Genomic DNA, 25,247 nt, shown 5'->3' on the forward strand with positions numbered 1-25,247 from the left:
TATATATCAGATTGTCTACTTCTTAGGTTTTTAGTTAGTCTCAACTCTTTTTTATAAACTTGCTATACAATCATCAAGCTATTGTGGAATACTTCTTTCTCTCTTACTGCTTAAAATTCCTACCAGACTTATTTTACTCTATTAAGCATCATACTAACTATATGTCCTATCCCCAACATAACTCGCAGCTGATGTGTTGTTTAATATGTGGACTTAACAAGAGCTTTTAGCTGTTAAGGCATGGCTTGAGCCGCTTACGGGACTGAATATTAGTAAATGGTTCAAAACTTTAAATGATATTGATTAGAAATAGGAAAAAAGTGACTAGGGACTTTGAATTTGAGCTGTCCAGGTTATGATATAATTTGCTGCCAATCAACTCGAATTAGTTCCTATGGAAATAACTGATATGCATTTATTTAGCGTCTGCGTGTGTGTTATGGTGGTGTAGGATTAACCCCAGGTTTTGAAATTGCGGGGAAACAACATACTAATGCAGTTAGTGGATCTGTCTCGGCACTTGGGCGCGGAAATGGTGATTGAAGCGAAATGGATGGAGCTCGCCTTGAGCCAACTTGAACCTTCAATCCCGCATTTCCCGGTCTTTTTTGAGGGGTAAACGAGAACCGAAAAATGTCCTCGGCTTCAACAACAAAGAAGTCTAGTAAAAGGGATGAGTATACTTCCCATGCTTGGTAAGTCATGTCTCACATACCACGTTCACAATGGGGCACGCGCTGACCAGGATCAATGTAGCACCGAATGCCAGCGACGCAAGGTCAAAGTTAGTCCGATCTCCATATCTGGTCTACAGTCATCTCGGTACTGATCCCACTGTTGCAGTGTTCTGGACAATCGCCATGCCACAACTGCCTTGGTAGAGGTGCTGATTGTAGCTATCATAGTCCATCCAATGGATCTGGTAAAAGGAAGCGGAAACAATCTTCTTCCAATGGCAATAAGTATGTTTGTTCCAAGTCATATCCTGTTTTTATATTACACAACTGTCCATTCATCAATTACCAGTCATGGCATTGATCCTTAGAGCTAACACTTACTAAGAAAACGTGCTGTTCCCCCTTCTGATGTTTCCGTCTCTGCATCGGACGAGACTGCACTGCTCAAGGAGCAACTTCAACGATTGCAACAAGGATTGGATACCTTGATGATGCAGCAATCACTTAGTTTCGACTTTCTCAGTTCCCATACAACTCCCCCACTGCCGCACCCGACAAATAACTCGGTAGCTTCACCAGATGAACGGCCTCTCACATTCAGTCAGACCACCGAGGCATTTGGACCACAGGATGTAACACATAATCTTGAAGAAGAATCACCGACCTCTTGTCAAGATGGCCGTCACCCTTCTGAGCTCACCTATGCCGAGTCAGACACATTTGTCCCCGGAAGCAAATGGCTAAACCGTTTTGCTGTTGCTTCCCAGATTTGCGATCTACGCTCCAGTGTCGGAGCAGGTCCTATCCTGCCAGAAACAACTAGCTCAAAGAGCTGCGCTGTAGTCCTCCCTTGTCCCAAGGACCTGACACAGGCAATAAAGATTGGCCTAGCTGGGATCGACTGCTTCTTTCCTTCCGTCCACGGGACGAGGCTGGTTGAAGCAATTTCAGGGACCCTGAAGGCGCTGAGCTACTCTTCTACTGCCCAATCTATCGTTGTAACCGAGCCGCATTACTTGGTCATAGCTATTCTTCTTATCATCATTGCAGCTGGACAGAATCTGGACGACAAAAGTAGCTCCGATTTGTATCGGGAGAAGGCATGGCCAGGCTCAGAAGCTTATTGGCAGAGTAGGAAGCTTGTGCAGTACTTTGAAGGGGGAAGTGAGCTTCAGACCAATTGTGTCATCTATCATACCATCTCCGCGGCGTATTTGTTGGCAGCAGAGAGATTGCGTCTGGCCTCGATCCACGTACTCAATGGACTTCATTCTGCTGTCAGTTTGGGACTAGGCCAAAGTCACGGATTTCCTACATCTTCAGAGGATTTCGTCGATCCCCTGGCCCTTTGGGTTACACTCGACTTCCTGGACAAGCGCATCAGTCAGAAATGTGGCATTCCATACTTTGTTGGAAACAGTCTTGGACATGTGGATATTGAACACGAAACCAGTGCTCATATTGACATGAAGAGCAAGGCATATCTCAAGACTATGTTCAGCCATGCCAGACTCTGGGCATCTATATGGGACGGATTTCTAGCTCCGAACGCTCCAATGGCGAGCGACTGGGTAGAAATTCAAGCATTTGATGCCAAGCTCCTGGCTCTTAAGGAACAGTACTCCGATAATCTATCATGGAACGGAGAGTCAGTTGATAACACGATTTTTAAATCTTCTTCTGAGCCGGAAGATCGACGGCGTCTTCTTGTATTCCTGGTAAGTCTGTAAGGGGTAGAGGGGATGAGTAACACAGCACTAACCAAGCGGCTACAGAGATATCAATCTCTCAGACTGAGCATCCGGCATAGGACGCTGAGTCCCCCAGAGACAAATGCTCGAAGGGTAGAATCCTGTCTAAGGATTTCCATTGAGTCCTTAGATGCAACCGGCCATTATCTGAACAACTGGGGCGCAAACCCAAATACAGGCTATATACTAACTTCCTCTCTGGTCGAGTCCATATATTACTTAACGCTTGGACACCGGGAGGGAATTGCTGTGCTTGACGTTGAAGCCATTTCAGTCGCACTGCATCGAGCCGGCAGCATGCTGGAATCTCTGTCCACCACAATCATGTCGGCAGCCAGAGCCTTCAAAGCCCTGCAGTGCGTGCTCAACTTCAATTTCCATGAGTCACGCCCGGATTACGACCTCATATTCCCATTGACGGGCTTGTCAGAGTCGGATATGAGCTTTGGCATTCCGGTTGATCAAGTCGAATATTCCTCAAGTACAGACACGTTTGACTTCTCTAAGAGCTTTGACGCAATGGTTTCAAACCCGATAGCAGAATCTAGCCTTGAGATCAACTCAGTATTGGCTGAGATGTTCACTGAGATAGAGGCCAGATAGTCTTCTCTTGGAATGCTACCTCTGTCGTAACAGTTTAAGCACAATGCTTGGAGATGAAAGGGACCAGTTTGCGATATGGGTATTGATATATTACTACATAGAAAGCCTTTGCAATTGCACTCGTAAAAACTCAACAACCGCTTGAATACCCAGCTCTGTGACCCCACCCATTGGAAACAGTGTGAAGGCATGGCAGGCACCCTCAACAATATGCAGCTCAGCTTCACTTCCCGCATTGATCCACCTCGCAGCCATAAAGATGCTATCGTCAAGTAGTGGTTCAATATTGCCCACGAGAAAATGCGCCGGGGGCAGGTTGCTCAAATCGGCATACAATGGGGATATATGAGGCCGTTTTCTATCAATTGGTGGAATATGCCCGAAAGCCGCCTCAGCAAACTTCATCATGAGCTCACGACTGATGACTATGTTCCTTTTGTGCGACAGCAAGGAAGGCGTGTAGGTCAGGTCGTATATCCCATAACCTGCACAGATGGCGGCGATCTGTGACTTGATATCGATGCCGTGCTTGTCCCGCAATTCCAAGGCAACTGCCACGGCAAACCAAGCACCAGCCGACTCTCCACCAAGTACTCGTAAAGGAGCTCCAAGATCACTGGTGCCTTGGGCAGAAAGTGCAAAGAGAGCTGCATCGACGCAATCGTCACGGCCTGCTGGGAATGGGTGCTCCGGTGCGAGTCGGTACTCCACAGACGCCACGGTCAGGCCGGATGCTTCAGAGAGTCGAGTCAAGTATCCATCGTAGGACGCGTTGCTTCCTATGACGTATCCACCTATAGATGGTTACTAATCTCAACACGGTTTCATTATTCTGTAGGAGTGGGTGCTCATACCTGCATGAAAATGGAGGAAGACACCATTGGACGGTCCAGGTGGTTCAATCACCCGAAGTTCAATCTTTTGACTCTTGCGCCCGGTAGCATAGACCAAACGAGCTCGATCATTCAGTGGTGGACGTACAAACCCATGAGTGCCTTCTGCCCGTGCTTTTCGGTACTCTTGAGGGTCTTCAAAGTCATACCATTGCTTGGTATTTGCTGATTGTTTCTCGAAGCGATCAACAAGGTCGAGGCGAGTCGCACGGACTTTATCGGACACGGACTTCGGGCGTACATTGACCGACATTTGAGACAAAACTTGACTTGTTAACAAGCCCCTTGAGGCAGGTGTTTTTAATTGAAGATGTGATTCAGGTATATAATCCTTCGGGAAAGACATCAGCGGAATGCCTTTGGCCAAAATTCATGGATGTGTTGTCCATTTCCTCCCACTGTTTCTTATCGCCCAAGCTCACGCGCTCTAGGAGTTACGGTGCCTCCGTGATGAAATTGCCAAACAAAGTTGCAACGGAATTTATAATTCCGAGAGACATTAATTCCGCGGGCACTTCTGCGTCTCCATTTCTTCTGGTCTGTGCAGACTTCTAAAATTAGTTGGCTCTAACCGATTGGTTGCACTCCCGGGTAGGTCAACAAAAGACAGTTCCAGCGTGATGCTCCCATGACAACGCTTGTAAACTTATAATGTTGAAGTCTAAATTAATATAAAGACTTTTTAAGCGTGTTTTACTTAACGTTCCTTTACATTTCGTATGAAATATGTCGTAGACTATGTGAATTAAAAGTCCCACGTAACAAACTGCGCTTAGATATAAAAGTGAAACTAACAGCTACCAGTATCCTACTAATTAAAAGCTACACCAACTCACACTTGAGCTTAAAGCTTGGTGAGCGTTTGAGATATCTGAGGTCGAGAAATGAACTGCGGCCAAGCCACATCTACACCCAGTTCCTGAGCAGCCTTCAAAACCCAACCCGGCTCTTTCAAAAACTGTCGACCAACCGAGATCACATCAACGCTACCTGCAGTGCCCTCTTGAACCAAGTCTCTAGCCTGGAATGCATCCGTAATCTCACCAACAGTACCTATAATCATGTGTTTACCTGCCTTGGCCAACGCCTCCTTCACCCTCGCGGCAATGGCAGCTTGCTCTTTTCCGGCGTCAAACACGTTGTGAGAGGCTTGTGGATGATTGCCGGCGGAGCTCACGTCGAGAACATCAACTCCCAAGTCGGGGAGAAGCTTTGCAAGGCGGATCGTGCTTGAAACATCCCAACTTCCCAGGTTCTTACCCAAGGCGGTATCTTCCATCCAGTCAGTCGCACTGATTCGGACGAACAGAGGCATGGATACAGGGATAGCAGCTCGGACAGCTTGAATGATCTCAAGAATCAGCCGTATCCGGTTTTCGAAGCTGCCGCCATACTTGTCTTTCCTCTGATTCGTTATGGGACTGACAAACTGATGAAGGAGATAACCGTGGGCAACATGGATCTCCAGTACATTTACACCGGCCCAAGTGGCTCGTTCTGCCGCTTCAACAAAGCTTTTGACCAAGTCAGAGATTTCGTCAATGCTCATCTCCCGGGGCTCCCTGAACCCTCCCTTTGGGTCATGGTTGGATTTCCCATCCCAGACGAAGTCCGAGCCACCAGAAGGCCCTACAACGTCATTAGGCCACCCACCTTGAGATTCATCAGCTCTAGCGCTTGACTGTCCCATACGAGTTGCAACCCATGGCGCCAAAGTACTAGCTTTTCTTCCAGCGTGGCCAAGCTGTAACCCTATGAGACCACCCTGGGAGTGCACGAAGTCTGCCAGGTTTTTGAGGGCATCTCTCTGCGTATCGTTCCAGATTCCAGGGCAATTGACGCTGATCCGGCCATTGGGTGTAACACCAGTTGCTTCCAACATGACCAACGCCGCTCCTCGGAAAGCATAATGCCCGATAGTAGTATGGTACAGAGGAGTCAAAACACCCGTCTGCGGTCCACTTGCAGCACACGAGTAGTGACACATAGGGGACACACAGATCCTATTTCGCAGCGTCACGCCACGTATCTTGAGGGGACGAAAGATTGTCGGGGTGTTTGGTTCAAGTTGCTTTGCAGTCCCTGGACTCGGGTGCTGTGCTGGTGCAAAGAATGGGATACCCGGCACTGCAGGGTTCAGCTGCGAATCGCGAACCATGATGTGTGAAATTGGAAGAGAAAACTTGCGAAAGCTGGAAGGGATTGTTATGAGCCGCAATCAGCTTGTGATAGGTGAACGATTTGCAGAGAATTGTTGAAACAATATAGAAATATCACCTTGTGAAGGTTAAATTAGGTAAGACCAGACTCCTCCCGGGATCGCACTCACGGAATACACATTAAATATTGTGCATGTGTCGTGATTAGGACAGAAAGTGGCTTGGCAAGGGTAGCACAGTTCCACGGAAGTAGTAATTGTGTTTGGGGAATCCGGAACTCAAATAATTCCGAAATTTCACACTCGAGTCAGGTAAGGAGTCTAAGACTCTTATTACTAACGGCTTGAGTTTAGGTATTCATTTAATGCTGTTAATTAGTTTAAATCGCTTTATGATTTTATTATTACATGCAAACAAGGTACCATAATACCACCCCATTCACTTCTTGTTTTCTATCCCAAGGCAGAGCGACAAGTCCAAGATGGCAACAAATCTACCAATGAGCGCGCGAGACCGTGCCATCAAGTATTTCCAGAGTCTCACTCCTGGATCAGCCAAGCCTGGAGAAGCCACTGAAGCATACAAGGATGTTGACGATCTGGCCTACGCTATATCCCGAGTGCCCACGTTTACACCTCGGCCAGTACGGATTATTGCAATCGGCGCGGGGTTTGCAGGACTTTCCATGGCCAGGGCTGTTAACACTGGTAGCCTACAAAATGCTGCTATTACAGTCTATGAAAAGAATAGTGATGTCGGAGGAACGTGGTATGAGAATCGCTACCCAGGGTCAGTACGCGTGCCAGATATGTGACATGTCTCAGCAGAAATTTCAACTATCTCTCCCTGTTTCTGCAATTCATCACACACCTCGATTCAATTGTCTAATTACAGCCTGATGTCCAAGCTAACGGTCTACTAGATGTGCCTGCGACATACCCGCTCCAAATTATCAAGTGAGTGAACCACGAGACACCTGGGCTCATTGCCAAAGTCTGACCAATTTGCCAGTTCTCCTGGGCGCCGAATCCGTTCTGGAAATCGTATTACGCAAAGCAGGAGGATATCCTATCGTATATGAGATCGGTTGCGGAACAGCACAATTTGCGGCGCTACGTGAAAACGTCTCACAAGATCACCAATGCTTCTTGGATCCCAGAGCGCGAGGTATGGCAGGTCACTGTCACCAAGACTGATGGGAGGGATCTTGTCATTTCAAGTCCAGGTGTTACAGATGGTGAAACCTCGACTACCTTTGTGGAGGAATGTGATATCCTCATCAATTGCACCGGCTTCTTCAACCACTGGAAATGGCCAAACGTGCAAGACCGAGAACAGTTTGGAGGAAGAATGCTTCATTCAGCAGCCTGGCCACAGGATACTGATCAAGACATTAAGGGGAAAACAGTGGCATTGATTGGTAACGGAAGCAGTGGTGTCCAGATTCTCCCTGCCATCCTCAATGACGCAGAGAAGGTGTATATCCACATTAGAAGTCCGACATGGGTTACCACCAATTTTGCATCCAAGTTTGCCGGTCCCGGTGGATCGAACTATGATTATTCCGAAGAGCAAAAGACTGCTTGGGCGAAAGACCCGGACGCATACCTCCGATATAGGCGCGAGATCGAGCAAGAACTCAACAGTCGATTCGGTCTATACATAGACCACTCTCCAGAACAAAAGGCTGCTCGTGAGTACGGTATTCGCGAGATGGCCAACAAACTTGGAGAGAGACAGGACCTACTCCAAGCCTTGCTTCCGGATTTCGCCGTTGGGTAAGTCAAGAGAAGAAGATGACATGGGAGACATCACGGGAGACATCACTGACCCTGAAGTATAGGTGTCGCCGTCCAACACCTGGCAACGGCTATCTCGAGGCTCTTACGTCTCCCAAGGTACAGGTAATTTGGGGAACTGTTGAGGCGTTCACCGAGAAGGGTATTCGTACCTTGTCTGGCCATGAAACAAGCGATGTCGATACAATCATCTGTGCCACAGGCTTCGACTTGTCTTGTGCCCCTCGGTTCCCGATCAACGGTCTCAATGGAACCAATCTGCAACAACTTTGGAATGAGAACCCTCGGTCCTACCTTTCAGTTACTGCGCAAGACATGCCAAACTACTTCGGCTTCCTAGGTCCATTCTCTCCGCTGGGCCATGGGAGTCTCGTAACTTCGATCGAAATGGTTACCAAGTATATTACTGACTTTGTGAACAAGCTTCAAACTCAGAACTACAGTTATTGCGTTCCCAAGGCTCACATACCAGCTGCTTACCAGAGGCATGCCCTCGCATGGCTTAACAAGACGGTTTGGGCCAGTAACTGCAGCAGTACGTTCAAGAACGGCACTGCTGGTGGAGAGCTTAACAGTTTACACCCTGGCAGCCGCATCAATTACTTTGAGCTTCTACGTACCCCGAGGTGGGAAGACTTTGAGTGGAAGAGTCTTTGCGAGTCTGAGGACTTGACCTTCGCGTGGCTGGCAAACGGACTCACATATAGGGAACGAAATCCCGCTGACTATCCAGATACAACGTATGTTTTCTCCTCCTATGTCGGCCTTTCTCCAAGTACTGCTGACTGACAGTTGAAACTCAGATGGTTTATCAACTTTGACGAGCATTCTAAACAGATTGAGAGACGAGACATAAAGGAAGAGGTTCAAGATCTTGTGAATGGGACTGCAAGATTATAAATAAACTAGATAGACTGAGTATTTCTTAGCTTTGTAACTAAATGTATTGCATCTTTATTTAATATTCCTATGAACTCTTAAGGATGTACTACATAACGTTAACAGATTTCTTACAGTGACAGCAGGTACTATAAGGTTGTTTAGTATAACGGTGAGAGGCTATACTAGTTCAAGGCAGCTATAATTTGGAAGACCCCAAAACACTCTCCTCTTCTCCCAGCAACATTTTTGAAAGCTTGGCTGTGGCATCAGTTGTCTTGGCTCTTGCGCGAGTTGATCGTCCTTGAGGACCAGCATCTCCCAATATGTGTACTTCCCTCCAACTACCAATATCACCAACCTCCAAAACCGTCCCCCCAGCGTACTTGGTTTCAGTCAGTAATGCCACCATCGCTTTCACAACCTCCTTGGTGGGCAGCAGAAAGTCCTTTGACAAATCGACGTGATCCTGTGCTCCTGGGTGATCACGAAATAGAGGAGTATCAACCAAACTATCTAATGTGAGTAAGTCAAGGGCGTTGGCAGGGAACTTGAACTCACCCTGGCGCAATACCGACTACTCGGATACCACACATCTGGTCAAGAGGTGCCATGCACCGAACGAATTGGCTGACAGCGGCCTTTGACACAGAATAAAGCGGAAGAACAACAGAGGGCTTTTGGGCTGTAATGCTGGAAAGGTGAAGGATGGTGCCTGGCTTCTTTGCTTCCCGCATCTTGCGGATCGAGATCCGTGTCATTCTGATGGGGTGCAACATATTAATGTCAAAAAGCTTGTAGTTTAGTGTTTCGTCCTTGTCATCCCAGAACCCAGGAAAGGACCCTTCGTAGACGCCAGCACCTGGCACTACGATATCGGGTACCCCACCGAGCTTCTTCTCGAAGACGTCAAAAACCCCAACTAACTGTTCCAGTGAAGTTACGTCAGTTTTGTGAAATACCACTTGGGGTTTGACTTCGTGTCTAAAAGATTCAAGCCATGCTACGGCAGTGGGACTCAGTGCAATGTCAGCAATAAGGACTGCACATCCCTTAGCTCTGAGAGCCTTTGCAAGTTCCAGGTTGATTCCTTGGTGCAAGCAGTTAGATCAAAGCATAGTGAAGTGCGAGGAGAGATTTTTTACCAGAGCCCCCTCCTGTTACTAAAGCTGTCTTATGGAGCAGATCGCCCATGGTGGCCGGATGAGTTAACGATAGATACTGTGACTGAGTTACGAAGTATGCGGTGCTGTATGTAGAATTCAGGGGTTAATGGTGAATTGAGATTCGGAGCTGAATGTTCAAATAAACCGAGTTTGTTTCTTCGATGTAGTTATTGGCACTAACCTTTAGTGTCTAGAATGATGGACGAGCCTATTACCCGTTGGACTCTAGCCTGTACGGAAACGATTTTAGCGGCGTATATGTCCCACCTTTGTCTCCGAATTCCGCGGGGAGTCACGGAAACAATTGTAAGGCAGAATGGCTGGCCGAGAGGACTTGACTAATTCCATGGAAATGATGGAGTGTCAGATGTGTAGAGCCTTAGAATTTGTAATAGTCCGGCTTACCATTGGGTCCAGTCTTAACTCCTCAACTACCAATAACATTAATTGCGTTACACGGCCGGCCATGAAAATTGGGGGAAGAGATTCCAATGCGTTGTTGATAAGATCTAATATTCCGAGCCTTCCGAACTCTCTGTGGGAGCCATGGGATCATTGTGACCAAGATTCAGATGTGCAAAGCAAAAACTCTTGGACGGTTCTTACTATATCTTGTTTTATATAATCTGCAGGTTCCTTTGCATTAAACCTTCTGTATCAACACTCTAACCATCATTCAGACCTGTTTTGTATACTTGAAACGCACAACAACCTCAGCAACTATGCCTTTCGGTACTCTCAAGACAAAGGAGGCTAGAGGTCCCATCCCTCTATGCTCTCCGCCCTACCCTGTTGGCCTGGATGAATTCACTGATGTGCATGCTCTTTCCATTCAATATCACACTACATACGATGCTGCCAAGGATTTGATCCCTGAGGAATGTGAGCTGGAAGATGAACCGCTTGTGTTTCTTACCCTCTTCAGTTACGGCATGGGCCCTATTGGCGCCTACAACGAGTTTGTCTGTCAGGTTGAGGTGAAGTGGGAAGGGAAGAAGTACCCCTTCTCGATTGAGCTTATTCTCAACAACGAAGGTGCTACATATGCCGGCCGGGAGCGTTGGGGTATTCCCAAGGTTCTAGGCCACGTTGAATGGGATCCCTCCAAGATGAACTCAGCTCCCAATGGAATTATCACCGGCCACGTTGAGCGTCCTGCAGGCTGCAAGCTTGTCCAGTTCGGGTTCAAACCCCAAAAGAAGGTTCAGGACTGGGGTGCTCTGAATCGACCCAAACGAGAGAGTCTTCACTTCCGTTCAATCCCTGCGGCGAACAGTTATGATCCACCGATTCTCAGGGAATTCATTCCTACCTGCAACGAGATTACTCATGCCGAAGTTTGGACTGGTGAGGGATCTATTGGCCTCTTTAATGTTTCCGAGTTCGATCCGATTCACCGACTCAAGGTCGTTCGATACGTTGGTGCAACGATGTACAGAAACGCAAGGAGTGTTCTGCATCCGATCTCAAAGACCTTCCCCGTCTGAGGACATATGGCACAACCGTTGGTGGAAATTGTCTCTAGATAGCTATGTCAATACATGTTACACTGTACATGTCTTAAGTAAACTACATCCAACTTCACTATTCATATTCCTATATGTGACAATGTTATAGATGATTTAAAGCAATTAAACGCCGAGTTCCCTTAGATGTTGCTCTTACGTATAAGGCTGAGAGATGAAGCCATAGACCTATGTACTGAGCCTATTACCTGGCTGTCTTGAGATGTGTTCTTGACCTTTGTGTTTGAAGCTTCTCCAGCCCCTCCTAACCACGATTCACGAAACTCAAGTAGGTGTTATTCAAATCGGAGGGAAATTCCAGAAGTTGTTTATGGCCAAGCCTCTGATCTCTTTACTTTATACTACACTGAGGACCCTCCATCAATGCGAATGATCTGACCAGTTATAAAAGCCGAACTTCCACTGAGAAGAAAACAAATCAACGCCGCAACTTCCTCAGCTCGTCCCTGTCTCGAGATGGGCTGCTTCGCAACCCTTTCCTTCAAAAACGCTGTAAACTCGGCGGGAACACTTCGTGTCATTGCAGTGTCTATCGTGCCACTAACTTTCATGTCAGTAAAGACTCAATAAATTTATCAACTCGATCCTGGCGCGACTTGTGAGACTTACGGCGCGACTGCATTCACCCTGATACCAGATGGGCCCTCTTCTCTGGCTCCAGTCTTTGTAAGACCAACCACCGCATGCTTTGAAGCTGAGTATTCAGCAGCCCCGGGGACCGCCATTAGACCAGCCAGACTTGCCACATTGACGATACTGCCACCGTGAATCATAGCATTGAGCTCAGCTCGCATGGAGTAGAATACCCCCGTAGCATTAATTCCCATACATAAAGCCCAGCTATCATCGGTGAGGTCTCGAATCTTGCCCTTGCCCATCTGGACGGCGCTTATTCCTGCCGAATTGACTGCTCCGTCGAGTCTGCCGAATCTTGTCACAGTCCCTTCAATCCAAGCAGTAACATGGGCGCTAGATGTAACATCTACCTCTGCTATCATGATGCCTTCTCTATCACGGCTCGGGTGTGCTTTAAGAAGGGCTTGGGCGGCTTGCTCAAGTGGAATGGGTGATCTATCAGACAAGGATAACTTGGCTCCGACTGAGAACAGTTGTTGAGCAGTTGCAAGACCAATTCCAGATGCTGCACCTGTGATGGCGATAACTTTGCCGTTGAGGTCTTGCATTGTTATCTGGCTTCGTATGGTGGTTCGATATGTGATATTAGAGAAAGTGTGAGCCAGATGTGTAATTGCAACTGAGAACTTGACCTCAACCTAATTAGTGAACAGAGGAAAGTAAGTTTCGACAGCAATGTTTACGCCAGTTATCTTATCTTATCGTTAGCCAGACAATGAATAATGCTTATCATATTTCAGAAAGAATAACTTGCATCTTGGAGGATTTAGCCGGAATTCTATCTCGGAATGGCTGAGCATAGCGCAGTATCCCCGCGGAACACACTAACCTCGGGACAAACTATTTAGTGCTTTTTAGAGGCTTGGCATGATCTTGACGCACGGTCAAAGTGGGCGTATTGGGAGTTCATATACCTACTTAGTTCCGCGGAAATGAGCCTTGAATAGAAAATCAACCATTTCACGGACCGTAGTAAATTCTAGAACATTTCGTACTAGTTGTGATTCAATGACATTTGAAATATTTTGATATGCAATATATTACCTCCCAAAACAAAGTGACGCTTGGTCAGATATCATCGAGCGGGAACCATATATCGTATCCTCTTCACCAATGAGCAATATGTACACTCTTCAAGTTGGCTCCATGTCCTGGTTTGAACTGGCTGCTGGTGGCATTTCCATCTTCTTGCTACTCTTTTGCCTATACAACCTTGCTCTTCCCCGGCCTATCCCCGGAATACCATACAACAAAAATGCCACGACGCGCCTGTTGGGAGACCTCCCAGACTTCATTGAGTATCAGAAACATACCAAGGAGCAACGTCGGTGGTTTGCGGCGCAGAACCAGAAGTTCAACTCCCCAATTTGTCAGGTCTTTATCCGCCCCTTCGGCAAGCCGAGAGTGATTGTATCGGACTTTCGAGAGACGCAAGATATCCTTTCAAGACGGTTAAAAGAGTTTGACCGCAGTGATAGAGCCCGAGAAGCATTTGCGGGAATCATTCCTCACCAGATGCTTTCCTATCAGACAGTGGATCCAAAGTTCAAAAAGCACAGAGAGCTGATGAGAGATCTCATGTCACCAAAGTTTCTCAATCAGGTAAGAACTGTTCTTAACGCCACTGAATAACAATTCTAATCAGATTTAGGTCTCGGCTCCAGAGGTTTATTCCAAAGTCAGCACTTTGGTTAAACTTTGGCATGAAAAGTGTTTATATGCAGCTGAGCGTCCATTCGATGGAAAGAGAGATATTCAGAGAGCTGCTCTCGACGTTATTACAGCTGTGTCCTTTGGACTAGACGACGAGAATAGTGCCACAAGGCGGCAATTGGATGACATGTTGTCCAGATCTACTGCAGGTGTCACATTTGCGGAACCCCGAAAGGACATTGTTGAATTCCCTGTTCATCCCTTGACAACAGAGTTAGACGCCACCTTGACTATCGTTGAGAGTTCCGCAGTCGGCTTCTCGTCACCGATCCCTCGATGGCACTATTGGATTCTGAGTCAATTTCGGCACCTGAAAGATGCCGCCAGAGTTAGGGAGGAATGGACACGACGTGAGATTGACAAGGCGGTCAAGGCCATTTCCAAAGATGGCTCCGACAACGAAAGTGCGACACGTTCAGCTCTGGAATTCATGGTTCTACGCGAGGCAGCCGCTGCTAAGAAGGCCCAGAGACCACCAAGATTCCATCGTCGCCGTATTTATGACGAAGTATGTTTCCCCCATCTCCATGAGTCGAGCTTGAAACTAACAAAGCTGAATAGCTGTTTGGTTTCATTATTGCAGGGCACGATACAACATCTGCTACGCTCTCTTGGGGGGTTAGGTACATTGCGGATGCGCCAGAGACACAAAAGAAACTCCGATCCTTCCTCCAAAAGGCCTTCTCGACAGCTCTCGCTGAGCATCGTCAGCCTACAGTAGACGAGATAACCAATGCGTCTATTTCATATCTTGATGCTGTCATCGAGGAGATACTGCGGCTCAGTGCAGTACTCCCAATAGTAAGTCGAGAAGCAACGGCCGACACAACAATTCTAGGACATGCCATTCCAAAGGGAACTTCGGTTTTCTTCACATTGAACGGACCAAGCTTGATGAAGCCGGCAATCAACATCCCCGAGAATGTCCGGAGTGAAAGCTCACAGAGTACAAAGAGTAGATACGGAGAGTGGCGTGCAGAGGATGTCGAGCAATTCATACCTGAGCGATGGATAGATATCGACGAAAAAGGTGCTGAGACTTACAACCCCATGAAGGGACCGTTCCTCACGTTTGGCAGTGGGCCGCGAGGATGCTATGGGAGGAGACTTGGTTACTTGCAGCTTCGGATCTTCTGGGTATTGCTCATGTGGAATTTTGAGTTTCTCCCGGTTGCTCCAGAACTTAGGACCCAGGAAGTTGTAGAGCATGTTGGAGTTGAGCCACGTGAGAGCTATGTACGACTGAGAAAGGTTGAGAACTAGCCGACCTTTTCACATATTTGTTTATATGATCATCTCTTATCCAACAGACTCTTTCAGAGGTTGTTGCATAGGCAATTCTAGCTTCAATAGCGTTTCTTTACTCTTGTTACATTATCCTACGGGAAAGCATTTACGTACTTTGTGTCAGGGAGTGACAGTTTCATGTGATTACACTTGCGTAATGAACTGACCATAGTTATATAATAGTTACTTCGACTCAGCCCGAATCATTTGGCAGGGGGCAGGGGTGGCTTGGGGATTAAAGAACATAAGGCTGTTTAGTTGACGAAAACCCCTGCAAGGCACCCCCGTACTTTTGTTCTAGTCCTGAGGAGGGTAAGACAAGGCACATTTAAATACCGACTTGCCTAAAAAGGACAAGTGCCGCTGGGATCAGCAGAGCTGAACTTCAATATTTTACTGAAGAACCTATTAATCATGGGCTGTATGTCACAGCTGCAAAAGATCAGGGCGAAGTCAGCATAGCCCAAACTGAAAATATAAATGAACTCTGACATCTCTCATCTTTTTTTCATCTTCATTCCTCCTTTTCGCACAACCTCACACTATTACCGTATAATAAGTCGCCATGTCACACCAACAAGGATACGAACAGCATCAACAAGCGATGCAACACGCAAACAATGACAGTGGTGCCTTTCCAGGCGGCAGCTACAGTATCGCTCACCGCGATACCAACGCCGTGCTCAATGTAGATCTCCAGCAAGGAGCCGTGGTGCGCTCCAAGTCAGGTGCCATGATCCACATGTCTGGTTCGATCCAGTTGACCGGAAAGTCCAAGTTCTCTCTGGGAAAGCTCTTTACGGGTGGCAACATATTTGAGTCAACATATACTGGCCCAGGCCGTATTGCTCTCGGCCCAACACTGTTCGGCGACATCATTACTCTGCCTGTCGATGGTCATCAGTCTTGGACCATTGGCAAAGACGCTTTCCTTGCTTGCACTTCAGAGGTCACTAAGAAGAGAGAAACTCAAGGGATTAGCAAGGCGTTGTTCTCGGGAGAGGATCTATTTGTCTTTCGGGTCGAGGGTCAGGGCATCATGTGGCTGACGAGCTTTGGTGCTGTCGATCGGCTAGACGTAAGGTTTCCTAAACATATCACTACCTTGCACTGCTAATTGTGAATGAATAGCTTCGGCCTGGAGAGGAGCACATTGTAGACAACGGCCACCTCGTGGCATGGAGCTGCAAGTATTCCATTGAAAAAGCTGGTGGAGGAGCTATGGCTGGATTGAAGACGGGCGAGGGTCTGGTATGTCGCTTCACTGGCCCTGGCTCGGTTTATGTGCAGACGCGAAACATGGACGAGTTTAAATCATTCATCAGGGCAAATGGTGGAGCATAGGTCTGTCAGTTTTATAATTAGCTTAGGTTTATTTTGTATACCTCATACCTTTTAATTATGTTTATTAGAAGCCGGTGTGGAGAAGTATAGTGAAGGTCGCCTTGGGCGCTATTTAAAACCAGAAATAGTGGTGCTTCAGAGATAGTGCTTTCAGCAGCTTTTTTCATTTCGAGGATCGGCAGCGTTATTCAAAGCACCGTTTGCCAACCCGAAAGTCCGCTGGGGCGGACCTGGACCCGGACCAACCTTGATACTAGCGTTTTTGTCTCGGCGAGATAGTTGCTCCGCAAACAGGAGATCAGAGGCGAAAAATTGTCAATTCGGCAGTAGCTTGAACCTAAAAAGTGTTAATATTGCACATCCAGATTACTCAACAACGCCGTGATACTACCAGCAATTATCGCTGTGCACTCTGTGTATAAATCCTCTGTTTGAGCAACCTGTATCGCCAAATTTCTTTTTATCCTATACCATCATCATCATGGCTAACATGAAAGCTCTCGTCTCTAACCGAAGCATTGTCACCAGACTCATCAACGCCTCACGCGCCAAGGCCATCGGCGGCCAGGGCGGCCGTGTCCAGGACGATGTCCCTATTCCCACCATCTCCTCCAACGAGATCCTCGTCAAAGTCAAAGCTGTAGCCCTCAACCCTACAGACTTCAAGCATCTAGACGTTATTTCTCCCCCAAACTCCATCATCGGATGCGATTACGCGGGCGTTGTTCATCAAGTGGGTGACTCTGTCAGGGATAAATGGAACGTCGGCGATCGTGTGGCCGGCGCCGTCCACGGCGGCTTATACCCTGACAAAGGCGCCTTCGCCGAGTATTTAAAGACCGATGCAGACCTGGCCTGGAAAGTCCCCGGAGGCGTCAGTGACACAGACGCAGCTACATATGGAGTCTCTGCTGTGACCGCCATGCTAGTCCTCAATGTTCATCACGGGCTCCCCTTCATCGATACCAAACCTGCCACTCCCAAAGATGAAGCCGTCTTCATTTACGCGGGAGCAACCAGTGCTGGCCTATACCATATCGAGCTCGCAAAGGCTGCTGGGTACACGGTAGTCACAACTGCCTCGCCCCGTTCATTCCAGCTAGTGAAGGAGTACGGTGCTGATGCTGTTTTTGACTACAAGTCACCATCCGTCGCAGCAGACATCATCAAAGAGTATCCCAAGATCACAAAGGCGGTGGACTGCTTTTCTGAGGGCAAGTCAACGTCCATCTGCGCCGCTGTGCTCAAGCCCAGTGGCGGCAAAGTGGTTACACTGTTGCCCAACGGCAAGTCCAGCACTCCTGGTGTAACTTACGATCTTGTCATGTCGTATACGGCCATGGGGCTTCCCTTTCAGTGGTTACCCCCAATTGGACCCAAGTTTGAAGCCAGGCCACAAGATCGTGCGGCCCTTGTTCGCTTTTATGATATTCTACCACAAATTACACATATCTTGAAACCCATCCCGACTATTGAGCTAAAGAATGGCTTTGATGGTGTGCTTGAAGGATTGAATAAGTTGCGGGCAGGCCAGGTAGCAGGAGGCAAACAGGTGGTTAGGTTTAATACAGAATAGTAATAAAGGTATTTCTTGTAGCTCTTAGTGCCAAGCGTAAACAGCTCTATAAAGAATTAGCTTTATTTTAATTTGTTTTTGTTTTACTTCTAACTGAGAAGGTACAGAGCCGTCATCACACATTTGTCCCCAATACCGACATCGACACACGCATGGGCTCCGCCCCTCTTCTCACTCTCCAACGATTACTGATTTGTACGAGTTCTTCACAGCCTTCGACTGCCCAAGACCACTTGCTAAGAAAGCCAGGTGTAGCCTCCCAACTCTGCATGTCATGCGGCTCGCCCCAAATGATGAGGCCGTTTCGCCCGGCTGTGAGCTCATCCGTATCTATGTAATTCTCTAATACGAGGCCTCGTGACTGTTCAATCTCTGGGATAGTGGCAGAGAAGCTAAAGGGCTTGCCTCGCTGCCAAGGGGCTGCTGTGTAGTTCATGAGATCACCGACGAGGTCTCGCCATAGTTCGAAATTGTCAAAGCGACCTTCGCGTCGGATGAGATTGTCGCGGAGACGGGCGAAAGGCATAATGTTGATCCAGGGGAAGTGGTATTGAGTTTCCTGCAGCTTTGTAGGGGCGAGAGAGGAAGGAATATTGGGATTTGGGGGATAGCGGGTTGTATCGTCTAAGCAGGGGCCAAAGACGGGACAGGTTGTCGGATCCAACGATATAGTATTCAGAGTGCGTTTGATGGAGATGAAGGCGCGGTAGACATTATACTGTATGAGATGAAGGAGCTGATCGGAGGGGAGGGGGTAACTGAGGTTGAAGGGCTGATGGGTTGAGTCTATGGCCAAGACTTCATCAAGCTGACCTGTGGATGGTGGTACCCGGAGGGCTGTGATGGTCTTGGTAGTTGAGGGAAGTGTACAAGACGGAGCATAGGATACGGATACGGTTGTCGAGTTTGTTTCTTTATCTTGGGAGAAATCATCGACCTCGTCAACGCGCCAGCGCCTGACCTCAAATGAAGATGACCCCTGATCTATCTCAAAGTCTTTACCCTTGATTCGTTGTCCTAAATGCGTCAATGAGCACTTCTGTTATCTCCAACCGGGGGAACGACTCACGACGGGCTCTTTGGTTCTTCCGGTTCTGGAGCTTTCTTCGCTGCTTATTGGCCTCGGCTATTACGGAGAGATGGTCTTTTTGTTCCATGCTGTGATTTGTTGAGCGTGCTGGATGTTATCAGCTTCGGAATGTAGTGAGGAGGAGTGATGAAACTCGGAGACGACTTCGGCCTCACTCAAGAGCTGAGAAATGTGTCGCCCGCGCTAATGGAGCAAGCCGACAGTCAAGTTCCGCAAGCTAGACCGGATAAGGATAAAATGTCATCAGCCCCACATTGCTTCAACATTGCATGGGGCGGGCTAGACCAGAAAAGGCAGGAATGTCATCAGCCAGGTACACAAGCCAATCCTACAATCTTCAATACTGAATAATCACAACACATTTGTCTTTAACTTCATCTGTAGCAGGCGGTGTTAACACTATCTGTAGTGTTTTAACTCCATACTAGATGATGATTTGTAAGTTGTTCTCCGCGATGCAGTCCCGCCAAGCAATAGTCCATGGCAGAAAAGTGTAATCATGTTTCGATGGTGAGAGTATATAATGTAAAGACTTCGATTTTATTTAGCCCTACCATCTATTCTCAATCGAATACGATTCCATCTTGAAGACCACGAGTATCACAGACTGATCAACTATCTTTTATATACCTGTAATCAATTATGTCTCGCTACACCGCTGTCCATGCCAACACCAAAGGCCCAGGCGATGCTCGCCCTACAGCCCTCCAAATCATCCAAGATGAAGGCCTTGAAGGCAAGCTTCAGGGACAAGTCTTTGTTATCACTGGCACCTCCTCTGGAATCGGCATCGAAACTGTCCGGGCCATCGCCGCTACTGGCGCTACTCTTTACCTCACAGCCCGAGACCTCGACAAGGCCAGGTCCGCCCTCGATGGAATTTTCGACCCCTCCCGTATGGAGCTGTTCGAGATGGATCAGGGATCACTTGCATCTGTCCGCGCTGCTGCCGCCGCTATTCTGAACAAGACCTCCAAGATCCACTGCCTCATCAATAATGCTGGTATTATGGCTATTCCTGACCTTCGTTTTACTGCCGATGGCCATGAGCTCCAGTTTGGCACCAATCACCTCTCCCACTTCCTTTTCTTCATGCTTCTCAAGCCTGCCCTCCTTGCTGCTGCCTCGCCCGAACTCCCGTCTCGCGTTGTCAATCTCTCGTCCTCTAGCCATAACCTGCATGGCATCAACGACGCCGATAACTACTCCTTTCAGCGCGGCGACTACGACCCCAACGCAGCTTACGGCCAATCCAAGACAGCAAACATCTATATGGCCAACGAGATTGAACGCCGTTATGGTGCAAAGCACCTGCACGCAACTAGTGTCCACCCAGGGGTTGTCGCCACAGGACTCACTAGGCACATGCCCCCCGATGCCTTCAAAGGTATGGACCACATCTATCCATTGATGAAGAGCGTCGAGCAAGGAGCGGCAACGACGGCATGGGCGGCCGTTGGTGAAGCCTGGAAGCATGATGGTGGCAAGTACCTTGTCGACTGCGATGTGGCCAAGCCAAGTGTTGGTGGGGAGGACAAGATGATCACGCCTACGTATGCTCCTTACGCATATGATGTCGAGAAGGCCACAAGGCTGTGGAATGACTCGCTCAAACTGGTGGGGTTGGAGGATGATGAGTAGGGAAGCAGGCGAACTGAAAGGTGGCAGGTCAAAGACATAAGTTTGTTGGTTTGAACTGATTTAGAATGTGCTGTTGAGCTCTGCAGGGCTTTGCAGAGGTTGATGAGGGAAGGCTATAGAAAAATTCGCACTAAATCCTATATGCAATTGATAACTATGCAATTACGAGTGTCTTTCACGTATACCGGCTTTTAAACCATTACATAAGAGTAACGCAGCTGATATTTCAGTTGACGCCTGGCAATACCTAAATGGACTGTGGAGATTCAATATGCTTCCGTAAACAAATTCAAGGTAATAACACCAGAGGTTGTTAAACACAGTCTTTGACAAACATGTAATATGGTGAATTAATACAGCCAAGAGAAGAAGTCATCACTGGAGCTTAATCCCCACTTCTCAAGCAGTCTTTTGTCACCGCCAGCCCAGTTCTTCAAAACTTCAACGCCCTCATAACTGACCAAAAGGATAATTCCCAACTCATCAAGGTGTTCCAAAGAAGCCCCTTTGATGCAGTCATGAAACGTCGACATGTCCAATCTGAGCCAAGCCTTTTGTTCCCTGGTTTGTTGCCACTCTACCAGTGACCTTGCTTTCCAAATGGCTCCTTGTCCTGTAAAGCCTAGGTTGGCCATCATCAAACTGGGTTGGTACCAGCCAAATTTGAGGAAGGTGTAAGTGCTCTCCAGAAGCTCTGCAAATATCATGGTACGTTGGATGCTTTCTACTCGGATCCAATCTTCCCAAGAAAGACCAAGCTTTGAATTGCTGCAAGAATCCTCTGACGTCTGTGCTTGCAATATATCTACCCATTTGGCGAGTGACTTGGCGTCTTGCTCAGCCTGTGTACGCTGTGGGCTGTCGTCTGTTGAGAATAGCCGCATGGTTTGGTATATCAGCATGGCCTGTGTGGAGGGCAGGAGGTCAAGATTCATGGTCGAGTGAGAATTCGGAGGACTCAAAGAGATGGCTGTATTTGTAGCCTTTATGAGTAGTTCTGCTCGTCGTGCAATCTCCGATACGACAAGAGATGCATTGGCTGAGTTGCGTGTTGTGTGTAGGGAGCAAGCAGCGAAAGCGTCTCGCAATGAAGAGCTGCTGATTTGAGAGTAGTGGATGAAGCATGTTTGTCCCGTTTCTGCAAAACTGCTGACCTGATGGACCAGCCGACTTGCAGCATACTCTGCACGCTCCCTGAAAGTTTTGCCTGTGTATACAGAGCTACCCCTGGGCCCTCGTAATGGTACTAATGAAGTACCAATGTCAGTTGCAGGGTGGAGCGTGTGTGAATTGATGTGTGTATCTGGATATGGCTGATTCGAGGATTGAGGATAGGGGTCTGGGGTAAATAATGATATGGTTCTTCCCCGGCCAGTTATCTCATCTATAAGTGGCACCAGAGGCGGGGGGAGGGTTATGGGAGTTGGGAACAATGAAATATCATTATTCTCATGGCCAACTTCTGGTCTGAACGACCCGTGATTGGACTGTGAGGCTTCGGTAGTGTCGGCTCGGCTATTCCAAACAATCACATCAGAGCTTTTCGCAATCTCTTGCGCGTCTTTAGGCGACATCCAAGCATAAACACAAGTGGCTCGTTTTGCAAGACAGCGTCCGCACTGCGGGAACCCGAGGTCGCACCGCCTTTTACCCCGGACACAGGCCGAGCAGGACTTTTGCCTTGATGATACCATGTCTGTGAGAAAAGACTAAAACGGTTTGAGAGAACGCTGGCCAGCTTTGCGCAGGAGAAGAAGTGTCTGCTGCAAATGAGGTGAGGCATTGGGAAAAGAGATCGGTCAGCGCCGAGCCCGACCATTCCGGGAGCGTTTGACTAAGATGCGGAGTTCCGCACACTAGACCAAGCTTCCGTGTGGATCCACTCCCAACTCGGGCAGACACTTTGAAGTCGATGACTTGGGATAATGGGTATAAATCAGTGCTCATGAAGCTCTCTAAGTTGATTGTTTCTTGACCTTCATACAACATCATTCACACTTTTCAAAGCTTTTTTTGAATCTCATTCTCAATCACCATGACCAACAGTCTCGAGCCCACTCGCCCTGCTTCTGACCTGAGCAAATGGGTAGAAGCTCTTTACGACCGAATCTTTTGTCAGCCAGATGATGAAGTCTCGGCAAATGCCATCAAAGAGTCAATTTCAGAAGATTTCACAGCGAGGCAAGTTAGATGCTGGAAGAAGTTTCTACCCAGTAAAAGAGAGCGAACTAATTATGCCACATAGAATCAACCATGATCAATACTCGCGACAAACATTCCTGGATATCATCATGAACTTTCGTGTTGATAACAAGACGACTATCCACGAAACCAAGGAAATCCAATTTTGGGAAGCGCCCGACGGCTCAGGTGCTGGCTGTGTCTCCCAGTTGGTTCACGTTACGGACTCGAACAAGGAGACTGGCGTTGGTACCAAGGCTTCTACACTGCTGATTGCTAGCATCAAGGTTATTAATGGGCGAAAGGTTCTGGTTGATCTGACCGAGGTGTTGAAGACATCTGCTTAGACTCCTTAGTGGAGAGAGAGCCGACGTCAACCTCTTTGAACCAACAACGGTCCATAGGTTTCGACTACCATATACTAGCAAGCTATCGAACTCTGATTTCGTACAAAAGGGCCCCGAGTGTAGATTGTGCCATATCTTGTCATGGTTCTTCGTCGTCCTAAGTCCACATAATAAATACCAAAACCTCCCTAAGCCCTGAGTAAATCGCTTGTTCACACGGTTTCACTGTTGGAAAGCGATTTTTTTTTTCCCACATAAAAGGTCTATTATTATAGCTATGTGTATTAATGAACTGGCTGAGAATGACTAAGAGAATAGAAGCCTAGGCATAATTAGGATGCCAGCCTCACTAATATCTATAAGGATTCACTTACATGAGGAAAATAGAGATCACTGGGTATATATGCTGCACATTTAACTGAGATATGCTCAGTGAATTATGTATTTTCTACTGATGATTCGATCCAGCATGTCAATCTCGGATCTCAGCCCATAATCGCCTCACGCATCTCGTGATCCGTCTTGAACAAATTCGGTCGCATTCTTCAAGAGTCACCAGTCAGTAGTCGCAAGACTTCGAAAATCCTCCAACCAGAATCTCAAGCCACCATGTAATGCTGCATCATGTGACCAAGCTGATATTGATATGCCTCATTGGGCAGTGAGATTTCCGCCTAACTAACTCTTACAATACACCCTCAGTTGTTACCTACGTCTCCCCACAGTATCCTAGAAAGGTCCTAAAGAGTAGTTCAAGGTTTACTTGTTTCTCTTGGCGGGATTTCAAACGCTGATCCTTCCGATAGATCTGCTGAGAAAAGCACCCAACACAATGACCGAGCTCTGTAAGCTATGCAAAGGCAGACCTGAGGGTTATCGCTGTGGCATGTGCGGCGGGAGACCGATCTCTGCGCCCGAGAATGAGCTCTGTAGATTGTGCGGAGGACATCCGATTGATTACAACTGCGGTTTATGCGGCAAATCACCCGAGACAAGGCCATCGGCCCATTCTTGCGGCTTTTGTCAAGATCGACCCATAGGTCATCGTTGCGGTTACTGTGGTGCTATACCTATTGGAGCAGCACAGACAACCCTTTGTCAATTGTGTGGAAATAACCCGCCGAATCATGGCTGCGAGTCATGTGGTGCAAGGCCCAAGACCCTCAGACCAGATGGCGTGTTCTGGGTATGCAAACATGGAGTGTTTGACCGTCATCGTCGTTGTGTTCAATGTGGCCCAGAAGTTGGGAAGAAGGCAGAGGTGTCTCTCAAGCCTTCTGAGGCATGCAAATCATGTTTACGTACACCCAAGGGCTATTGTTGTGTTTTGTGCGGCGAACGGTCCGGAAGTACGGAGCATACAAACACCTCTTCACCATAAGTGATTAGATTCAAATGCGAATATGATATTGGAGGATGAGTCATAGAGTACTCGTTCGACTAAAGACGGATTCTTCCTCAGCTACAGCGGGAGGAAAGGGTCGATTGTTTTTGCAATGAGGTAGCGCCATAAGGCGAACTAGAATATCACGACATTCCGAATTCCCAACCCAGGCCGGGCATCCTCAAGTGGATGGCCCGGGCCGCCACCGTTGCCGGAAGAACAGTACTACAGTGCACACCGGGCTGTTCTTCGAGGTCTTCTCCTAGACGGACTGGGCGACAATATCACCTTTGAGAAAATTTTGAAAAGCTATCGCATCATTAACCAAGTTCTGTGTGGTGATTATAAGCTCTCAGCCACAGGTCTCAACCGCAAATAACACATCTAGCTCACAATTTAGACATTATACCACAACTGTCTTAGACACAGTTGTCAGAGCTATCTTTGGCAAAACGTTCATTTCGTCTCAAATTCGAGCTTCAAAATTCATTAAAATAATTCAAGGACTGTATCTTATTGGTTCAAGTGCCAGTTCCACCCCGAATCTTTTCTCCGACATTATGTAATTTCGACAGGACATGGCCTTCGAATCAAA

At 47.6% G+C, this 25,247-nt stretch overlaps 15 protein-coding genes across 15 annotated transcripts; 9 read left to right on the forward strand and 6 right to left on the reverse strand.

Moving 5' to 3' along the window:
- Window positions 1-576: 576 nt before the first annotated feature.
- Window positions 577-3,119, forward strand: BKA55DRAFT_578305 (uncharacterized protein). Its single transcript, XM_046193687.1, has 5 exons — window positions 577-695; window positions 757-784; window positions 844-962; window positions 1,063-2,395; window positions 2,453-3,119. Exons 1-5 carry the CDS (start codon window positions 634-636, stop codon window positions 3,029-3,031), a joined length of 2,121 nt encoding a protein of 706 aa, XP_046045642.1. The 5' UTR covers window positions 577-633; the 3' UTR covers window positions 3,032-3,119.
- A 5-nt stretch (window positions 3,120-3,124) lies between these two features.
- BKA55DRAFT_597215 (putative carboxylesterase) lies at window positions 3,125-4,177 on the reverse strand (the record flags this gene model as incomplete). Its single annotated transcript, XM_046196046.1, has 2 exons — window positions 3,125-3,825; window positions 3,886-4,177. The coding sequence occupies 2 exons, from the start codon at window positions 4,175-4,177 to the stop codon at window positions 3,125-3,127; spliced, it is 993 nt and encodes a 330-aa protein (XP_046045643.1).
- A 591-nt stretch (window positions 4,178-4,768) lies between these two features.
- On the reverse strand, window positions 4,769-6,276 carry BKA55DRAFT_651165 (uncharacterized protein; the record flags this gene model as incomplete). The annotated part of the gene is made up of 1 exon (XM_046197316.1): window positions 4,769-6,276. The coding sequence occupies exon 1, from the start codon at window positions 6,080-6,082 to the stop codon at window positions 4,769-4,771; it is 1,314 nt and encodes a 437-aa protein (XP_046045644.1). The 5' UTR covers window positions 6,083-6,276.
- A 441-nt stretch (window positions 6,277-6,717) lies between these two features.
- BKA55DRAFT_478928 (uncharacterized protein) lies at window positions 6,718-8,608 on the forward strand (the record flags this gene model as incomplete). Its single annotated transcript, XM_046186184.1, has 4 exons — window positions 6,718-6,872; window positions 7,006-7,039; window positions 7,095-7,861; window positions 7,927-8,608. Coding segments are annotated over 4 exons (1,638 nt in total), but the record flags the coding sequence as incomplete, so codon positions are not given.
- Window positions 8,609-8,960: 352 nt separating this feature from the next.
- Window positions 8,961-9,955, reverse strand: BKA55DRAFT_543302 (uncharacterized protein; the record flags this gene model as incomplete). The annotated part of the gene is made up of 3 exons (XM_046190577.1): window positions 8,961-9,273; window positions 9,323-9,851; window positions 9,907-9,955. 3 exons carry the CDS (start codon window positions 9,953-9,955, stop codon window positions 8,961-8,963), a joined length of 891 nt encoding a protein of 296 aa, XP_046045646.1.
- Window positions 9,956-10,649: 694 nt separating this feature from the next.
- On the forward strand, window positions 10,650-11,414 carry BKA55DRAFT_694277 (acetoacetate decarboxylase; the record flags this gene model as incomplete). Its single annotated transcript, XM_046200023.1, has 1 exon — window positions 10,650-11,414. The coding sequence occupies one exon, from the start codon at window positions 10,650-10,652 to the stop codon at window positions 11,412-11,414; it is 765 nt and encodes a 254-aa protein (XP_046045647.1).
- Window positions 11,415-11,794: 380 nt separating this feature from the next.
- Window positions 11,795-12,637, reverse strand: BKA55DRAFT_707578 (3-oxoacyl-reductase; the record flags this gene model as incomplete). The annotated part of the gene is made up of 2 exons (XM_046200717.1): window positions 11,795-11,993; window positions 12,063-12,637. 2 exons carry the CDS (start codon window positions 12,635-12,637, stop codon window positions 11,795-11,797), a joined length of 774 nt encoding a protein of 257 aa, XP_046045648.1.
- A 598-nt stretch (window positions 12,638-13,235) lies between these two features.
- Window positions 13,236-15,065, forward strand: BKA55DRAFT_520756 (cytochrome P450; the record flags this gene model as incomplete). The annotated part of the gene is made up of 3 exons (XM_046188452.1): window positions 13,236-13,700; window positions 13,741-14,310; window positions 14,364-15,065. 3 exons carry the CDS (start codon window positions 13,236-13,238, stop codon window positions 15,063-15,065), a joined length of 1,737 nt encoding a protein of 578 aa, XP_046045649.1.
- Window positions 15,066-15,530: 465 nt separating this feature from the next.
- On the forward strand, window positions 15,531-16,737 carry BKA55DRAFT_578311 (DUF124 domain protein). Its single transcript, XM_046193688.1, has 2 exons — window positions 15,531-16,167; window positions 16,221-16,737. Exons 1-2 carry the CDS (start codon window positions 15,655-15,657, stop codon window positions 16,431-16,433), a joined length of 726 nt encoding a protein of 241 aa, XP_046045650.1. The 5' UTR covers window positions 15,531-15,654; the 3' UTR covers window positions 16,434-16,737.
- Window positions 16,738-16,785: 48 nt separating this feature from the next.
- BKA55DRAFT_578313 (chaperonin 10-like protein) lies at window positions 16,786-18,029 on the forward strand. Its single transcript, XM_046193689.1, has one exon. It carries the CDS (start codon window positions 16,915-16,917, stop codon window positions 18,007-18,009), a length of 1,095 nt encoding a protein of 364 aa, XP_046045651.1. The 5' UTR covers window positions 16,786-16,914; the 3' UTR covers window positions 18,010-18,029.
- On the reverse strand, window positions 18,018-19,250 carry BKA55DRAFT_651173 (uncharacterized protein). Its single transcript, XM_046197317.1, has 2 exons — window positions 19,079-19,250; window positions 18,018-19,026 (listed from the first exon to the last, which is right to left on the reverse strand). The coding sequence occupies exons 1-2, from the start codon at window positions 19,164-19,166 to the stop codon at window positions 18,125-18,127; spliced, it is 990 nt and encodes a 329-aa protein (XP_046045652.1). The 5' UTR covers window positions 19,167-19,250; the 3' UTR covers window positions 18,018-18,124.
- Window positions 19,251-19,741: 491 nt separating this feature from the next.
- On the forward strand, window positions 19,742-20,740 carry BKA55DRAFT_543309 (uncharacterized protein; the record flags this gene model as incomplete). Its single annotated transcript, XM_046190578.1, has 1 exon — window positions 19,742-20,740. The coding sequence occupies one exon, from the start codon at window positions 19,742-19,744 to the stop codon at window positions 20,738-20,740; it is 999 nt and encodes a 332-aa protein (XP_046045653.1).
- Window positions 20,741-20,788: 48 nt separating this feature from the next.
- Window positions 20,789-22,532, reverse strand: BKA55DRAFT_578315 (uncharacterized protein). The gene has a single exon (XM_046193690.1). It carries the CDS (start codon window positions 22,432-22,434, stop codon window positions 21,091-21,093), a length of 1,344 nt encoding a protein of 447 aa, XP_046045654.1. The 5' UTR covers window positions 22,435-22,532; the 3' UTR covers window positions 20,789-21,090.
- A 118-nt stretch (window positions 22,533-22,650) lies between these two features.
- Window positions 22,651-23,268, forward strand: BKA55DRAFT_678994 (uncharacterized protein; the record flags this gene model as incomplete). The annotated part of the gene is made up of 2 exons (XM_046198158.1): window positions 22,651-22,921; window positions 22,986-23,268. The coding sequence occupies exons 1-2, from the start codon at window positions 22,776-22,778 to the stop codon at window positions 23,266-23,268; spliced, it is 429 nt and encodes a 142-aa protein (XP_046045655.1). The 5' UTR covers window positions 22,651-22,775.
- Window positions 23,269-23,957: 689 nt separating this feature from the next.
- BKA55DRAFT_578317 (uncharacterized protein) lies at window positions 23,958-24,932 on the forward strand. Its single transcript, XM_046193691.1, has 2 exons — window positions 23,958-24,025; window positions 24,075-24,932. The coding sequence occupies exon 2, from the start codon at window positions 24,101-24,103 to the stop codon at window positions 24,647-24,649; it is 549 nt and encodes a 182-aa protein (XP_046045656.1). The 5' UTR covers window positions 23,958-24,025; window positions 24,075-24,100; the 3' UTR covers window positions 24,650-24,932.
- Window positions 24,933-25,247: the final 315 nt, after the last annotated feature.

This window comes from Fusarium redolens (genome assembly GCF_020744475.1).
Source record: "Fusarium redolens strain MPI-CAGE-AT-0023 chromosome Unknown BKA55scaffold_15, whole genome shotgun sequence".
Classification (NCBI taxonomy): Eukaryota; Fungi; Ascomycota; class Sordariomycetes; order Hypocreales; family Nectriaceae; genus Fusarium; species Fusarium redolens.

What these genes read in the sequence shown, in the direction of transcription:
- BKA55DRAFT_578305 (XM_046193687.1), top strand. Translation starts at nt 634, where the DNA reads ATGTCCTCGGCTTCAACAACAAAGAAGTCTAGTAAAAGGGATGAGTAT. An exon ending in GAGTATACTTCCCATGCTTG is followed by an intron (nt 696 to 756) that starts GTAAGTCATGTC and finishes GGATCAATGTAG; the next exon opens with CACCGAATGCCAGCGACGCA. An exon ending in TCTTCTTCCAATGGCAATAA is followed by an intron (nt 963 to 1,062) that starts GTATGTTTGTTC and finishes ACACTTACTAAG; the next exon opens with AAAACGTGCTGTTCCCCCTT.
- BKA55DRAFT_578311 (XM_046193688.1), top strand. Translation starts at nt 15,655, where the DNA reads ATGTCACACCAACAAGGATACGAACAGCATCAACAAGCGATGCAACAC. An exon ending in GTGCTGTCGATCGGCTAGAC is followed by an intron (nt 16,168 to 16,220) that starts GTAAGGTTTCCT and finishes GTGAATGAATAG; the next exon opens with CTTCGGCCTGGAGAGGAGCA.
- BKA55DRAFT_578313 (XM_046193689.1), top strand. Translation starts at nt 16,915, where the DNA reads ATGGCTAACATGAAAGCTCTCGTCTCTAACCGAAGCATTGTCACCAGA.
- BKA55DRAFT_651173 (XM_046197317.1), bottom strand. Translation starts at nt 19,166, where the DNA reads ATGGAACAAAAAGACCATCTCTCCGTAATAGCCGAGGCCAATAAGCAG. An exon ending in GAAGAACCAAAGAGCCCGTC is followed by an intron (nt 19,027 to 19,078) that starts GTGAGTCGTTCC and finishes TGACGCATTTAG; the next exon opens with GACAACGAATCAAGGGTAAA.
- BKA55DRAFT_578315 (XM_046193690.1), bottom strand. Translation starts at nt 22,434, where the DNA reads ATGGTATCATCAAGGCAAAAGTCCTGCTCGGCCTGTGTCCGGGGTAAA.
- BKA55DRAFT_578317 (XM_046193691.1), top strand. Translation starts at nt 24,101, where the DNA reads ATGACCGAGCTCTGTAAGCTATGCAAAGGCAGACCTGAGGGTTATCGC.